The sequence below is a fragment of the Heloderma suspectum genome, chromosome 1 (genome assembly GCF_057233095.1).
Source record: "Heloderma suspectum isolate Gila_16-S chromosome 1, 16-S_ref, whole genome shotgun sequence".
NCBI lineage: Eukaryota > Metazoa > Chordata > Lepidosauria > Squamata > Helodermatidae > Heloderma > Heloderma suspectum.
The window spans coordinates 33,021,027-33,037,613 of record NC_139458.1 but is presented as its reverse complement, the minus strand read 5'-3'; the positions used below and the strand labels follow the sequence as shown (position 1 = coordinate 33,037,613).

Sequence of the window (16,587 nt, the reverse complement as noted above, 5' to 3'; positions counted from 1 at the left end):
CTAAGGCCCACTTGACTTCACTCTCTAGGATGTCCAGCTCCAGTTCAGTGACCGCACTATCATGGCTATCAGGGACATTAAGATCCTTCCTGTATAGTTCTTCTGTGTATTCTTTCCACCTCTTCTTAATCTCATCTGCTTCTGTTAGGTCCCTGCCTTCTTTGTCCTTTATCATGCCCGTCTTTGCACAAAATGTTCCCTTGAGATCTCCGATTTTCTTGAAAAGATCTCTAGTCTTTCCCATTCTATTGTTTTCCTCAATTTCTTTGCATTGTTCATTTCAGAGGACCTTCTTGTCTCTCCTTGCTATTCTCTGGAACTCTGCATTCAGTTGGATATATCTTCCCCTTTCTCCCTTGCTTTTCTCTTCCCTTCTTTCCTCAGCTACTTGTAAAGCCTCCTCAGACAGCCACTTGGCTTTCTTGCATTTCTTTTTCTTGGGGATGGATTGAGTTGCTGCCTCCTGAATAATGTTACAGACCTCCATCGATAGTTCCTCAAGCACTCTGTCTATCAGGTCTAATCCCTTAAATCTATTCATCACCTCCACTGCATATTCATAAGGGATATGATTTAGGTCATACCTGAATGGTTTAGTGGTTTTCCCTACGTTCTTCAATTTAAGCCAAAATTTTGCAACAAGAAGCTCATGATCTGAGCCACAGTCAGCTCCAGGTCTTGTTTTTACTGACTGTATAGAGCTTCTCCATCTTTGGCTGCAAAGGACATAATCAATCTGGTTTCGATATTGACCATCTGGTGATGTCCATGTGTAGAGTCGCCTCTTGTGCTGTTGGAAAAGAGTGTTTGCTATCAGCATGTTCTCTTGGCAAAACTCTATTAGCCTTTGTCCTGCTTCATTTTGTACACCAAGGCCATGCTTGCCTGTTATCCCGGTGATTTCTTGACTTCCTGCTTTAGCATTCCAATCCCCTATGATGAAGAGGACATCTTTTTTTGGTGTTAGTTCTAGAAGGTGTTGTAGGTCTTCATAGAACCGATCAACCTCAGCTTCTTCAGCATCAGTGGTTGGGGCATAGATTTGAATTACTGTGATGTTGAATGGTTTGCCTTGGATTCGTACTGAGATCATTCTATTGTTTTTGAGATTGTACCCCAGTACTGCTTTTCCCACCCTTTTGTTGACTATGAGTGCTACTCCATTTCTTCTAAGGGATTCTTGCCCACAGTAGTAGATATAATGGTCACCTGAATTAAATTCGCCCATGCCTGTCCATTTTAGTTCATTGATTCCCAAGATGTCGATGTTCAATCTTGCCATCTCATGTTTGACCACCTGCAGCTTACCTTGATTCTTTGGTCTTACATTCCATGTTCCTAAACAATATTGTTCTTTACAGCATCGGACTTTCTTTTCACTACCAGACACATCCACAGCTGAGTGTCCTTTCGGCTTTGGCCCAGCCGCTTCCCTCTTTCTGGCGCTACTTGGAAATTCCCTCTGCTCTTCCCAGTAGTATATTGGACACCTTCCGACCTGAGGGGCTCATCTTCCAGCGTCATATCTTTTAGCCTTGTGATACATTCCATGGGATTTTCTTGGCCAGAATACTGGAGTGGGTTGCCATTTCTTTCTCCAATGGACCACATTTTGTCAGAACTCTCCACCATGACCTGTCCATCTTGGGTGGCCCTGCACGGCGTAGCTTATGGCTTCACTGAGTTATGCAAGCCCCTTTGCCACAGCAAGGCAGTGATCCATGAAGGGGCAGTGATCCATGAAGTCCCCATCTGGACTTGGGCCTTAAAGACCAAGGAAAAGTGTGGGTGTATGGCGGGTAAGTTGTAAGCAAGCACAATTTGTGACATTGCACACCATCATTTCTGGTCATGGGGCACATCTGTTAAGGCATTGGCCTACGTTTCTGATTTCTTGGCTTTGTGGAGTTTGAGCCAACATGAGATAATTCTAGTCTTAAACTGACAGACTTCTTTTTATCATTGAATTGTTATGTGTTTTGTGCAATATGATTATACCATTATGTGTCATAATGAATAAAATGTAAAAAATATTTTAAAATATTTTAATAAAGACTTCCACTGGACAAGTCAAAACAGGAAGTACTTGGGGTAAACTCAGTTCTCCCCTCCCACCCCAGGACATCTTTTAGTTTCTCCTCTGCCAAAAGAGAACAGGCCCATTGCTGCAGCATTTTAACCCTATAAACCTGTAAATATAAACAAATGCAAACATAACATTAAAGAATTGCAACTAAGTTTTATATAAGAAATCTACAAGCATCACCTCATAACTTAAATGAATAACATTTATTTATTACATTTTTATACCACCCAATAGCTGAAGAACTGAGACACAAACCCTTATGTATACCTGTGCTTAGGAACAGTCAGTGAATTTGTTTGCTCCACATTTTGAAGCAAACAGACCTGAGCTGCACCTCTAGGACCAATGTATGGATCAGAACTCTGGATTTCACAAGTCCCAAACTTCTGCTATGTTTTATTCAACTAATTACTTTTGTGAGGTGGTCCGAGGGATGCCCTTATCTTTTTCATGTCTTTTTCTTTAAACAAACATGAACAGTTAAATAACCACTCCAAGTGGTCAGAACGTGCAGCTTCCACGTGTTGAAAATGGGGCTACAAAGGCTCCTGGGAGCAAAAGGGAAGCGATGACCTGCTGTCCCTCCCAGGGTCACTGTATAGGAATACAGTGATGGCTGTCCCCATGGATAATCCCATGCAATGGCACTGAAATGTACAGGTTGCTCCTGTCTCTGTAGGTGCTGCTACCCCAAACAAATTACATATAAAAACTACTAGCCACCTGATTCTTCCTGATGACAAGTGGGGTTTTAAAAAAATATCACACACAAGAAGCTGGGCCTCACTTGTGCGCAAGGTAACATGTGCCAGGAAGAACCACGTGGGCAGAGGTCTTTGCGCATGCCCCGACTAACACGGGATGAACAGCAGAGGGTTCCAGAACAGGTATGTGCATAAGAGGGGGTCTCATCGCCCAAATGCTTGTAGGGAGAGAAATGGCAGCTCCTTTTCTTGCAACCCCACAAGTCCTGTCAGTATTTCACTTGTCTACATTTTGCTGTTTCTTCTTCATCTTCTTCACTTGTGCTTTTGACATGGCGCTCAGTGCAGACTGGGATTGCTCCCCCGTATGATCAGACACGAGTAGTTTTCCAGACTGGGTTGGGTATCTCGTCTTCATAAGGTTCTTAAATACTGGCTGCGAGAGCAAGCGTTTCAGATGCTTCTTCATCCCCTTCAGCATCTTCTGTTTCTCACTCTCTTCTTGCTCGCTGGGCCGGCCTCCTGCAGACACATACAGAAAGACAGCACAAAACATCAAAAGGAGCGGCAAGGTTTTATTGCCTAGGCAACATTCTCAGTTACCTAGAATATCTAAGATTTCCAGTGCAAGCACCTGGTGGGTATTCTGCAAGAATGTCCTTGGTTCAATTCCCTACTTCTCTTGTGAAAAAGAGTCTCAGGGCTGGATCAAATGTTACTTCTGAGCACTTCCCTCCCTCAAGTAGGGGAGGTCCTTAACTCACTGGTAGACCACATGCTTTGTATGCAGAAGGTCTTGCTTCAGCCTCAGCATCTCCAGTTACAAGGATCTTGGGTGACCGGGCTGGGAAAGCCCACTGTCCAATACCTTAAGGAGTTGCTGCCAGACAGAGTAGAAAGTACTTGGCTAGATGGACAAAGAGTTGGACTCGGATCAGACAACACGATAACCCACACTCTAGGGTTGAGTGTGGGTTGCTGCTGAAATGTGGGTCATTGTGTTGTCGGAACCCAGCTGTGCTAACAAACCATGCTTTGTTAACCATGAAAACCCATGAAGAGCACCCATTTTTGGGGGGGGGGGGTTGTGAACTGTGGGTTGTTCGTGGTTAACAAACCATGGTTTGTTTGTGTGGCTGGGTTCAGACAACACAATAACCCATGTTTCAACAACCAACATTTTAACAACAACCCACATTCAATCCATACTCAACCTTTGAATGTCAGTTATCATCTGAATCCAGCCCGTGCCTGGGTTCAGACAACATGCGAAGCCACCTTGTGAATAAGCCATAGTGAATTGGTTGTTCATAGAACTACCCACGGCACACCTGACAGACAACTGGGCTAGCTGTGGCTTGTTCTCCTCCTCCTTCCTCCAGCCAGCTTTGGCATGTATCCCAGGTGCCTTTGCGGCAGAACCCGACTTGTCTCCTCGTTCCAGCCCCCTCCCACTCCAATCGCTACCCCTTTTCATTTGCCACTTTTCCCCAATGCTTTGGGAGTATGCAGATTGAGTTGTCATTATCATCATCATCATCTTGTTCTTTCACAAGAGCACACTTTCACCTGTTCAATTAAGTGTAGTCTTGCCATGTCAATTTCCTTGTATGTTGCAGCTGTGAAAGGAAGCACCAAAATGGAGTAAGTAACACACAAGGAAATTGACAAGGCGAGTGTGCAGATAGGCTAATTTGCGCACTGGCAAAATAATACTAAGGAAGAGGAGAAACCCATTTGTGCAAATGAGAAGCATAGAAAAGGGAAAACATGTGAGACCAGCAGGTGCATCAAAAGGGGGCGGGGGACAATATCTCCCACCTGGCGATGAAATCCTCTCACTATTAAATGTTGAACGGACACTTGTCAGTGTCCTCCTCCCGTTCAACACTTCCCCAAGTCTCCAGCAAGTCCAGAAAGGGGGAATATTGGCTCCCACCGACCCTGAAGCACAGTAACTGCAGCAGTATCTGCTCTGAGAAGGAGCCACAAAAGGGGGGGGGGAATGCAGTATCTATTTGCATAATCCCAAAGCCCCGAAAAATTTAAAAACCAGGTGGCAAACAAATGACAGTCCCTCCCAAGTGCCATTTGGGCATTAGTGGAGGGGCAGTCACTGGCGAGATTGCAAAAAGTGGCATGAACTATCTTGCTGCTCCTGCCAAGTGGCTCTGTAGCTGATCCCGGCAGCCCACAATAAAATCACTCTGTCGGCTTTGGACGATACGACAACCCACCATGGGTATGAACAAATTTAAACGAAGCCATGGGTTCTCAGGGTGGCTTGCTCGAGAAAAATAAGCCACCCTGTGGAAAACGCACCAGGTTCGGACACCATGGCTGGATTGTTGTGTTGCGCAAACCCAAGGGATACAAGGCAGCAGGATGTGAGAACGTATGGGACAGAATCACACACGAGCCAGGAGCCCCCAGATTTCAAGTGCAACCACTTCCATTTCTGGAGTTCCAAGAAGCATACTGCAGTTGCTATGTGCGCTCTGCTTGTACCTTACAGTCCATTCCTTTGGGAAGCATTCAGAGATGAGACTGCCTGCCTGTATTCTAAGGTGAAATTTGTATCAAGTGCTTTTTCTGGATGCCTAAACTGTTCCCTAAGATTAGCACATGTCTAAACTGGCACTAAGTAGTAACCACTGTTGCTGAGTTTGTGCAAGTTTGTGGCTTAACCTCCCCCACGCCCCACACACACACACACACACACACACACACACAAATATATACACACAGTTATTTTGGCACAAAATGTATTTTAGACAAAGAGAGAAACCATGACCAGAACTCTGAGATGCATGGGTGCGGCAGATGCGGCCGCCATTCGCAAAGCAGGGCGAACGGCACCAGGTAGGTGTTCCGTTTTGCGCGCCTTTCGCAGGGTGGTGTGGTGGGGGGCTTCGTTCCGCCACGGATTTTGGGGGGCCGAATGCACTGGCATTCGGCCTCACAGAGATCCATGGTGGAATTCTCCAATGTCCCTAACCAAGGATCACCCTGATTGTCTGTTCTCCCTAGCAAATAAGTGACCCCACTATTAAGCAGAGTGAAGCAGCTGCCTCAGGCTGCAGATCTGGGCTGTTATGAAAGGGCAGCACATTGTTAGTTATTTAATGTGCTATTATTGTATTTTTACTGCCAGGGATGGGGAAGGGTGCTTGTGGGATTTTCTGCCTAATGTGCCAGAATAACTTGGCTAGTTTCAGGGACTATGCATCTTGACTTGGGTGGGTGGGGCACCATTTCCTGCTCTGCCTCAGGGAGCAAAATGATGAGGGCCACCCCTGCTTGGGGAGGTTGTGAGGATGCCTTAAACATGTTACTGTGAACAATGTGTGTTCCTGTCAGCTTCTATTGGGGTGTTTGTGGGTAACTCACTAAAGGGGTTCTAGTTCCAATGGAGCTCTATTTAGTAATGCATTCTTAAGCTGAATGAGTTTACAATTCAGTTGCCAATGCCAGGCAAACAGGGCTTGAGCCATACAGATGTGAGGACAGAGTTGAACCTTTATTTGTATTCATAGAGTAATGGCTAATGGTGGCTGGTTCAGGCTGTCATTCTAGACTTTTAATTGTGTCTATAGTGTAACCTTGTTTCTATTCACTCCTTAAAAAAAAAAAAAAAAGTACATCACCATTCCTGTCTAGAATGGGAGAACATGCACAGTCCTGAGAACATAACAGTTTAAGAACTGTTCTCATATTTATTTCTGACCCATTTGCATTTCAGAGTTTTGGTAAAAATTCGACATAATACTGCTTCAGTGGATCAGTTCTCAATGAGCTGGCTAGCTGCATTCAGGGCATGCACACAAATCCCCCCCCCCCAACTCCTGCTGTCAGGTAACCAAATCTATGCCATGTTTCCACAACAATGGGAGGAGAAGCTAATGGAGGAGTACTTTTTTTTTAAAAAAAGGAATCAGCTTTGCTGTGAGCAGGGTTCCAGGAGCAGATTCTCCACAGCAGTAAAAATTGCTTCACAGAACGTACTTCCTGGTGGGGTTGGGGGTTGGAGTGAATGCCATCTGACTGGCAGGGGCTGTTCAACCAATAAGAGAGGCTTCCCCTCTCCCCACCTTCTCCTTTCCCCTGAAAGTCCAGATGCACCTGCATTTCAGGAGCTAGCCTCATTGAGCACAATGAGGGAGTTACTTCCTTTGCTGGGAAGTATGCTTGTGCTGGGAAAGGTGGGGGGAGAACACAAAGACGGAAACCAGCCCCCTTTTTAACCCGCAGGACCTCATTGACCACAGTGGGAGTTACATCTAAGAAGACACTAATGGGTTTGTTGTGGGGAAGACAGCAGTAAACACAAAGACAGCAACTAGCCCCCATTGTAACCCACAGGATACCTATAACCAAGCTGTGAAGAACATATTTCCTAAAGTAATGAATTGGAGCCTTGAGATCACGCTTAATCGCACCTAAGGAATTGGGCTTTAACATGTGCCGTTTCAATTGAGGGGGAATCTCTGTAAGTTCTGATGTGGGCATGCAAAGGCAAGCCTCATTCAGCACAATGGGAGTTACTTATGAGGAGACACTAATGGGCTTGTTGTGGGAAAGAGATGGAAACCAGCCCCCATTTTAATGCATAGAATCTCTATAAGGGAGCTGTGATGTAGTTACTTCCTAAGGCAATGAATCGGAGCCTCGAGATCGTGCTTAATCGCACTTATGCATTGGGTTTTAACATGTTCCGTGTCAGTCGAGGGGCTTCTTTGTTATTTCTGTGGTCATTGAGAGGGCAAGCCTCATACAGCACAATGGGAGGAAACACCCTTTGACCAGGGTCGTGGTGAAAGGCATGCCCCTGGGCAGGACTAGCATACATGAGCTAAATGAGGGGATTGGGGCACACAGCAACTATACTGGGGAGAACCCAACTTAAGGAAAAGAATTGGACTTTAAGTAGTCTCAGGAAATTAGTTTTTTCCCTGATAAAGGTGGCTGCTGGATGTCATGTATCCCTAACGACCTCAACATGCAGCAGGCTTGGGGTACATCACTGGTGGAAACACCCCCCAAGTTTTATTGTGTTAAGGTTTTAATGTTTGAAATTGTTGTTCATTGCCTTGATGGCTTCTTAGCAAATAAGGAGGTATATAAATGTTAATAATTACAATAAATAAATAGTCAAACTTGTTAATTATTATTTCCAACAGCTTCGACATTAACATCAACCAAATCCACCTGAAACTTAAGAACATCTTCTTGTGTGTTTGCCAGGTCTTTGTGAAGATCAAGGTGGCTGAGAGGTTGCAATCATATTTAAAGGGGAAGTTCATAATGCCAGATATAATGTCCGTGAAAATAATGCCATCAGTGATGGGATCTGTCTAGCAAATATTCTTTGGGAAGACATGATTGATGGGTCTTTCATCATAAATGTACAATCCAGTCCTATGCAAAATTGCTTGTTGTAAGGGTGCTTCCCAGATGAGGCATTTATTGTGCAATCGCACAGCCTCATTCATGTAGTTTTACAGGGGGTCCACACATCACTGTCTTCAGTTTAGGGCTGGACCTGAAAACTCTTGGCAAAATACTCCCCTGAAGCATGTTAGGAGTTCCTCCCTGTCTCCCAAGGAGGGTAGGACTTCTCCCCCACCCACCCAGAGCAGGGTGTGTATAAAGAAAATGTGTGAAGCCGACTGGGGTTCTCTAGCATTCAGTCCTAACAGATTAATTGACTTTTTTTGGTTAAAAATAGCAGAGAGAGTTGATTGATTAAGGGTACAATCCTATGTATGTTTAGACAGAGAAAAGGCCTACAACTCCCAGCATTCCCCAGCCAGCATGGGCAATGCTGAGAGTTGTAGGCCTTTTCTTTGTCTAAACATGCATAGGATTGCACCCTAAATTGGTTGCCACACCAAATAATAATAACACGCAAAGTACCAGCAAAGGTGTATTCACCTGGGCCCTCCAGTTAATCTTACTATTGAATTTGAATTTTGAAATGCCTAATTTAGAGGCAAGCACCCCTAGGCACAAACTTAATATGAAGCAATATGAAACAGTCACTTCAGAGAGCAGCTTCTATCACTCTCAGCTCAGGGTATGCTTGGCATGTTCAGAGAAGCGTTAAAAAGTGATTGCACAAGTGACTTGTGCTTCTGGGGTTCCTCCCTGCGCCCAACATTTGCGGGTAGAGTACAAAATACTGGAAATCGTGCATGTCTGCACAGTAAGATGAATGTAGGGTTCATCCATCTTGCTTGGGAGTATGAAAAGCAGGTCCCAGCTTTTTGTGTGCAGAGATGGACGTAACATAGGGCAAAGATGCAAGGTAAGGTGGTTGCTTTAGGCAGGAGATTTGGGGCACTGTGAACTTTAAATCTTCTTCTGCTGTTGCTGTTTTTGTTTGGGGGAGCCTCTGCTGATATAATCATTACTTTATGTTGTATTGCATCTTGGTATAGACTCTTAACCACCTTCAGTGCTTTTTATGAATAGAAATTCAGAATAATAGATAATAATCTGACTTTTAACTTCAGGTGTGAAAATGACTAAAGCTCTGCTGCTCAACCCAATCTAACAAGCAGAGCAGAAGTTTACTGTGAACACATCCCCTGTACAGGAGTTTAAACGTGGATGTGGTTCTGTGGCTGCGATCATGTTGTGTTTGGCTATGGGTTTTCCCTCTCTGTAAAGCACAAGCGATCTTAGCAGGTCTTTGGGGGCAGCAATGTTTCAAAGGGCACCAATCAGAGCCAGCATAGGGGCTGGTGTCTTTGGGCAGCTGCTGAGGCTGAAGAATAGCCCTCCGCCAACTGGAGCTCCTGGCCGCTGCTCCTCTCTGCCACCACCTGCTCACTTGCTTAACTGTTGGCTGTCTGGGCAAGTTAGCAGATGGCAGAAGCAGTGGCGAAGAGAAAGAGCCACTGCGGGTTCATCCGTTGGTTCTCTGGGTGAGCAAGTGGACAGTGCTGGGCCAGGGGCCTACTGGAGGAAAGGGTTTCTTGCCCACAGCGTGCCTGAAAGCTGGAGCCATTATTCCTGGGGCTAATGAAGCGCCATGTCATCCAAGAGATCAGGATCCTTTGCAACATCCAAGAGAATGCTGAAGCAAAACTCTCTTAAGAGTTATGTACCTCCAGGTTCATTGGCCATATTGCAAGAGATTCCAGAACATGGCTATTGGATGGTGTGACATATTTTGAGCAGGCATCTCACCCAGGACTCTTGTATATCCTAGGGGAGAAAAGCTAATTTTTATTAATAATTATTATTAATAATAATATAGTGTCACTGTAGCAGGAGGTATGCTTAAATGACATTATAAGGCTCTTTCTTATAGAGAGGCATCTCATTAGGAAGTGATCTGTCAGAAGAAGCAGCCACTTACAGGATTTTTCTCCTTTCAATACTTTATAGCTATACACAGGGTTATAACTGGATTTTAGTTATTAGTAAAACTTGTAAAACTTCACAGCAGCTTCAGTGCACCAATAGATCCTGAGAGTTGATGCTAACAGAACAACAATTTTGAAATTGGGTTGTTGGTCATTCAGGGGACTTCTTGGAAAATTACCAGGAATTTCTCCATCAGAAGATCAGTAATGGCAGACCGACTTCCCCGAAAGACAGCTTGCCCACCATTCCTGATATTCCTCTGCAAGGAACTGTTGGGTGTACGGAGTTGATGTGGGATGAGGAAGCTGAGACCTTATTTATTTATTTAATACATTTATACCAGTGGAGTCTGGTGGCTGATTTCAGTGGGGCTGTGCATCCGTTCTAGGTTTCAGTCAGAACCAGCCAGAATTCTAAAGGAGCTATCCAAAGTGCTGAACTTTATCTCCAAAATTACCCACTGAGTTACACTCTTCCTTTTCTCCAAGGAGCGCAATGCGGTTTATGGTTTCCCTCTTCCCCACTTTTTATCCTCAAAACAGCCCTGTGATGTAGGTTAAGGTGAGACAGCGATTGACAGCCAAGCTTCATGGCTGAGAGTTCAGCTTAGGTTTTGCCAGTACTTGGAAGAAAAGCCTCACTGCAAACAGTGAAACTTCTGAGTAAACATGGGCAGGACAGGGCTGCACGGCCAACTTTTACACATGCAGTTAGACTGGACTGGAGCACACAGTGTAATGCTATCACTGTTTACTGCTGCTGCCGTGCGTGGCGCCTGTGCTTTTGGGCGGTGTACTGGGAGAGGTGGTTGACTGGCTGATCAGTTTAGGCAGAGACAGACAGCCGTGACTGACCCAAGGTCACTCAGTGAGACCTTCATAGCTGAGTGGGGATTTGAACCCGGGTCTCCGCAGTCCCAGGGCGACACACTGGCCTCCCAGAACCCTTTGCGACAAGCCAGGGTTCAGGGGCAGAACACGCTCAAGAGCAGGTTTCCTCAGCAGAAACGTTGCTGAGGAAAACTTCTACCCGAGTAGGTAGCATTTCTGACGACTTCGGAGATCAAATAATAAATAAGTAGGAACGAGCCACTGGCCGTGAGGGTGACCCGAGGGCGGGATTAAGCGCGGAGGGATTACCGAAAACCAGCCCCTTCCCCGCCTCCCCGGCGCGTTCTGATATTGGTGCTCGCGGGCAGCTCTTTTTTGCCCCAACGCGGCCGCTGTAGCGCCGCGTTGCCCTGGCGACGGGCTCCGCGCTGCTACTACCTGCAGAGGCGAAGGCGGCCTCGACTCCCTCGTCCCTCGCACGGCGGCTTTGAGGCTCCTCGAGTCGCGCGGGGCGGGGCGGAGGGAGTCGGTCGCCGGGCAGGGCGCGCTCATTTCGGCCAGGGGAGAGAAGACCCCCGCCTGGGCCCATGAAGCCGAACCCCTCCGAGGGACCCTAAGCGGCCCCAAGTGCCCAGCGCCTTCCCCGTCGTCTCGGCCGGGGCCCGGCCTGCTGAGGGGGGCAGCTTAGATCGAAGGACCCCCTTCCCCGCCGATCCATTCTGGCCCATCGCCTCTCCACTTCCTTGGTCATCTTCCCGCGGAGGGGGGTGGGAAGGGGAGTTGCCAGAACCGGAAAAGCGACGGCACCAAACTGCATTTACATGCATATACTAAGTTACTGGCTTTTTCTGCCATAGCAGCCCCTGGGGGCAGCCCCCCCCCCCGCAACCCACCATTCATCCAACAAGGCAATCTGCCCTCATTCGGAAACCCTCCCCTTGGGCATTCATCCCCAATATTGTCATTTGAGTACCCCCTTTCTCGGGGGGAATCTGCTCTCCTGTTCTACGATTGGCCTCCTGTCTTCACAACCAGGCTTTCTTACGGGAAATTATTTTTCCTCCGCTATGCTGTAGTGTAAGGTGACTTGTTAACTGCGCCCCCCTTTTTTGCACTCTTTAGGGGAGGGAATTGCCACGCTTTTCCTCACCCCTTTCCACCCACATCTCCTTCCCCTGTCTATTATTAGCTTCCCGGGGGAACTGCCTTCCTCTCAATCCTTGAGTAGGGCCCTGAGATCTGCTGCCCGGAGGAGGACAAAACGGCGCCTTTCCTGGGCCAAAGAGAAGTTGCAGCCCAGATCCATTCCCTCCGTCCTGCCTTTACACCCACCCCCCGCTCCCTCCCGCAGCAGGAACGAAGGGGAAGGAGGGCGTGTGTGTGCAGGTAGCAGAAGGAGGAGGGGAAACGTTGGTGTCTGTTTCTCCCTGGAAACGCTGGAGAGACTGAGGCGAAAGTGAAGCAGCAGGAGAGAAAGTTTCCTTGGCGGAGCCTGGTCTTAAGTAGCGAGTGATGCTCCTAGAGCAGCAGCAGCAACGGCGGCGGGCTGTGCTGGTGCCGCATTGTGTTTGCTGAGGTTCCTCCTGGGCGGTGGGGGCTCAGGAGCGTCCTACGAGGAGGAGGAAGCAGCAAGAGCGGCAGCAAAGCAGTTTCTACTCGCCCACCTCCACCCGTACATCCTTTTAGACGAGGGTGTTGCGTGCTCGCTCTCGCTCTCTTTTCTGGCCTCAGTGCAATGTGAAGCTTGCACACAACCCTGCTTTGCTAAGGACTGGAGCGTCAACCTAGTACATGCATCCGATAATCATCTTCTCCTACAAAATGGATTTTAGCCAGAACAATCTGTTTGGTTACATAGAAGATCTGCAGGAACTTACAATTATTGAAAGGCCGGTGCGGAGGAGCTTAAAGGTACATCTGTCTGTCTATTAAAAAAAAAAAAAAAACCACTTTCAAATCAAACCGCAGTTATTTCAGATCAGCGTATGTTAAGCAAATGATGCGAGTGTCTGTTCTGCAGGCTCAGCTTGTTTTAAATTGAAAATATGGTTTGTACAGATAAGGCATTGAATTCTTCTCAGCAAATAGCATAATGCTTTTAGAAATGGGATTTGAGACACAAGAGGGGGAGGGAAAAAAAATTCTAGATACCAACTGCTTTGGCTTGAATAAGGTTTTATGGTTATATAATTGGGGATCTTTTTCATTCCTCATTATAAGGCTGTAGTTTAATACATAAAATACGCTGTTGCTGATGAAATAGTGAACTGCCTAATTTTTGAAATGTTATCAGAGACTCCAAGAATTAAAAATCAAAGGCCTCAAAGCCTACCCTGGAACACTTCATAGACTTCCAAGAGACTGTTCCAGAGAAAGTGACTTAAAAATTACTGCCTGTCATTCTGATTCAGAAGCTGAGGAAGGGGACAGTAATAGAGCACATGTTTTGTATGCACAAAATCCAAGGTTCAGTCCTTGCCATCTCTAGTTAAAGGAATTCAACACATCCAGGAAAGACCTTTACTTAAGACCTTGGAGATCTGCTGCCAGTTGATGTGAAACAGAGATAGTATTGGGCTAAGTGTATCAGTGGTCTGACTCATATAAAGCAGCTTCTTAACCAATTAAGCAGGAGCACTTGAATTCATTTTCCATTGGCATCTCTGTAAATTCATATACTCTGGTTTAAATTGTGTATCAGGCTGTAAAGCATAATTAACAACATCATTGCAGGCATACTTACCCTGGAATAGGTTACACTGAATCTGAAGATAACAGTGAATGTCTACTCAGAGGTCAGTCCCATTGAGTTCAGTGGGACTTACTCCTAGCTAAGTGTGTATGGCATTGCAGCTGAAGTATATTTATGGCTTTGGCTGTAGAACTTGGGGTGGAAGTATTTAACAGATTAAAGTATGGACTTGAGATGTTAATCATGTTAATTTCTGTTTAACATTTGACAGACGCCGGAAGAAATAGAGAGATTGACAGTTGATGAAGAACTCAATGATATTGAAAGGGCTGTTTATCTGCTCAGGTATTCCTTCAGATACTCTTGTGGAGCTTTTTGATAGTTTCATTTGATAGTTTCATAGTACCTTTTTTATTTAAATGTTTCTATCTCCATGCTTCCTATAGTGTTTAATATTTGTGGGTTGGAATAACACAATAGAAGGAACATTCAGATAGTGTGTGAGAGTAACTGTCCATCAAATTTGTATGCGGTATCATGGGCAGGTGATGCACCAGCACAAGTACAGTTGCTTGCTTACTTACTGGCTTTCTGTTATGCTCCTCCCCTCTAATGAGCTGTCCCCCCCCCCTTTTTTTTTTTAACTATCACCAAACTGAGTGGTGGCATTAACAAGACTAATAATTGACAGACTCCATATTCATAGTACAACTTCCACTATGATTATCCAGTATTTGAGTTTATTGCCTGCTTCAGAGATTATAAAGGGAGGAACTAAGGGAGTTGTTTGTCAGGCCTGAGGGATTCAAAGTTGAGGATATTATTGACACTTAATCATATCTAGAGTTGTCCACCACCCTCCTTCCCATGTGCTTGAAATGCTCACTTAACAGATGTTTAACTGTCTTGAACTTTAATTGTCCAAAACATGGATTTCTTTTGACTTTCATGCAGATGTCATCTTTGAAGGAGGTGCTGAGCTGGAGGATTTTGATTTAAACTTGCATTTTTATACAATGCTCACTAATTGAAGTGCCAGCTGTAAGCTTTCTTTCAGTTGGATAAACTATTTCAGGATTCTCAAGAGCCACGTTTGTCTCGTTCTTTAAAATGTAATTTGTATTCTGCTAATATCATCTGTGTGTCACTCTTTTGAGCCAGCATTTTTATCAGCTAGTTATGTATTTGGTAATGGTTCCTATCTGGTGAAATAGCTATTATCTCAGCTTTGCTTTCTTAGGTGTCTCATCGCCCAAATGTTATTTGAAAGTACTTGTTGTTTGGATTCACCATATTCTCTTTTCAGTGTTACTATATATAAGTACTATACTCTTTATTTAGATATTCAGTATACATAAGTTCTGCATGACCTCCATGTGGGGAGGGAAGAACCCAAAAGGGCGCTCCCGCAGATTCCTTTCCACCGATTCCCTTCCGCAAGCAGTGGGCCTGCCAATTCCGTTGCGCAAGTAGGACCCACCGTTTATGTAAGGGAGATCTAGCACTTCCTAGGGGAAATCTAGAAAGTGCTAAGCCTCTCTTATATGAGCTCCGCTGACCTGCCACCTTCCAGAAATGAGTGTTTCCACTCATTTTGGATTGCCCCAGAAGTGCTAAATTGCCATTGCGCAAGTAGTGGGGGCAGCTCACACAACAGAATAAGTGGGGCATAAGACAGTCGGTGGAGGCATAAGCATCATGTTGTATTCTGCTCATAATCTTGTAATCTCACAGTCTGTAAATCAGCCTTATATTTAAGCATTTGCCTGATTGTCATAACTGACAAGAATTCTATGCAAAGTGAGTAGAATGGCAGAGGACACAAAGTATTCATCCCTCCTCTATTCATCCCTTTTAGCAGGCCTCTCAGGAGAGTACTTGCCTTTTAGCGTGCAAGTAACTTTTGTGGGCCTGTTGTAAATAATGAAAACTTGTGGTAGTTGTGTTGCTCCAAGCAATTTTTCTCCACGGTAGTTATTTTCATGGGTAATTGTTCCATGGGTAATTTCTTAGGGAGTTGTAAGATATCTCCTGACTCAGACAATCCAATTTCTGTGTGAGTTCATTGGGCAGGTACAGATCGGAACCATGTCTGCTCACCAATCAGTGCTGTAGAGGCCAAAGTTGTGGTAGTCATGTTTGACTCCTATCTTTTTCTTAGTGTTTGGGCAGTCTGAGAATGCAAGGCAGGCTTGCAGGAGTTAAACAGGTTGCCATCTGTCTGTGATGGAGGAGGAGGATAATGCAATTTCACTGGATGTGTGTAGGCCTCAAATACGTCTTAAACATAAAATAATTTCATTATGACATTATTTGATAACTGTTGATGTTGCTGAAGAATTACTAAGATTCCTCTGTATGGCTCTCAGCTGTTTGCTTTTTATAGTTTGGTTTTGTATTCTTCTTGACTATTGATTATTTTCTCTGCTCCACCATAGTTTGTTCAGAGAATATCTGTCTTAACTGTAGTCCTCTATATTAGTGGAAGGCAAGTTCATCCAACTGTTTCCTTTCACTCTTCTTGAGATGTATACATTTGCTTTTTAATCTTTTTTCCTTTTAATGTCTGTAGTATTGAGCAGGGCCTAAAGGAACCCTCACAAACCATAAGCGTAGCAGCACAAGCACTCTTTCCTTACCTTTTGGGAAGTATATATGTTCCTAAACACAGTGCTTCTTTTCAGTCAAGGATGTTAGTCTCACCGTCCAGTTTGTCAGTTTTTTCTATGCATTCCATGGTATGTGGAAGACCTTTTGTAGATTGAACAAACTTTCCAAATAAGAACTTTCAGTAACTCTGGAACAAAGCAGAGATAACAAAGCTGGGCAAGGGTAGTTGGCCCCATGTCTAATTTTGAAAAGCATACACATGCCATGATGTCCTCATTCCAAATTTCATTA

General features: G+C 45.1%; 2 protein-coding genes across 4 annotated transcripts in view; one reads left to right on the top strand and one right to left on the bottom strand.

Moving 5' to 3' along the window:
• Positions 1-2,030: 2,030 nt before the first annotated feature.
• LOC146357086 (ATP-dependent RNA helicase DDX24-like) lies at positions 2,031-11,753 on the bottom strand. Its single transcript, XM_084840063.1, has 2 exons — positions 11,433-11,753; positions 2,031-3,312 (listed from the first exon to the last, which is right to left on the bottom strand). The coding sequence occupies exons 1-2, from the start codon at positions 11,581-11,583 to the stop codon at positions 3,068-3,070; spliced, it is 396 nt and encodes a 131-aa protein (XP_084696189.1). The 5' UTR covers positions 11,584-11,753; the 3' UTR covers positions 2,031-3,067.
• Positions 11,372-16,587, top strand: part of PPP4R4 (protein phosphatase 4 regulatory subunit 4) — a 158,215-nt gene continuing 152,999 nt past the window's right edge. For 2 of the 3 annotated variants that reach the window (XM_084840014.1, XM_084840035.1), the window contains exons 1-2: positions 11,886-12,905; positions 13,958-14,031. In XM_084840014.1, the coding sequence (XP_084696140.1) occupies positions 12,786-12,905; positions 13,958-14,031 (194 nt within the window). In that variant the 5' untranslated portion in view covers positions 11,886-12,785. Of the gene's footprint in view, positions 12,906-13,957; positions 14,032-16,587 lie in introns of all 3 variants that reach the window. The other variant, XM_084840025.1, reaches the window with a different exon arrangement.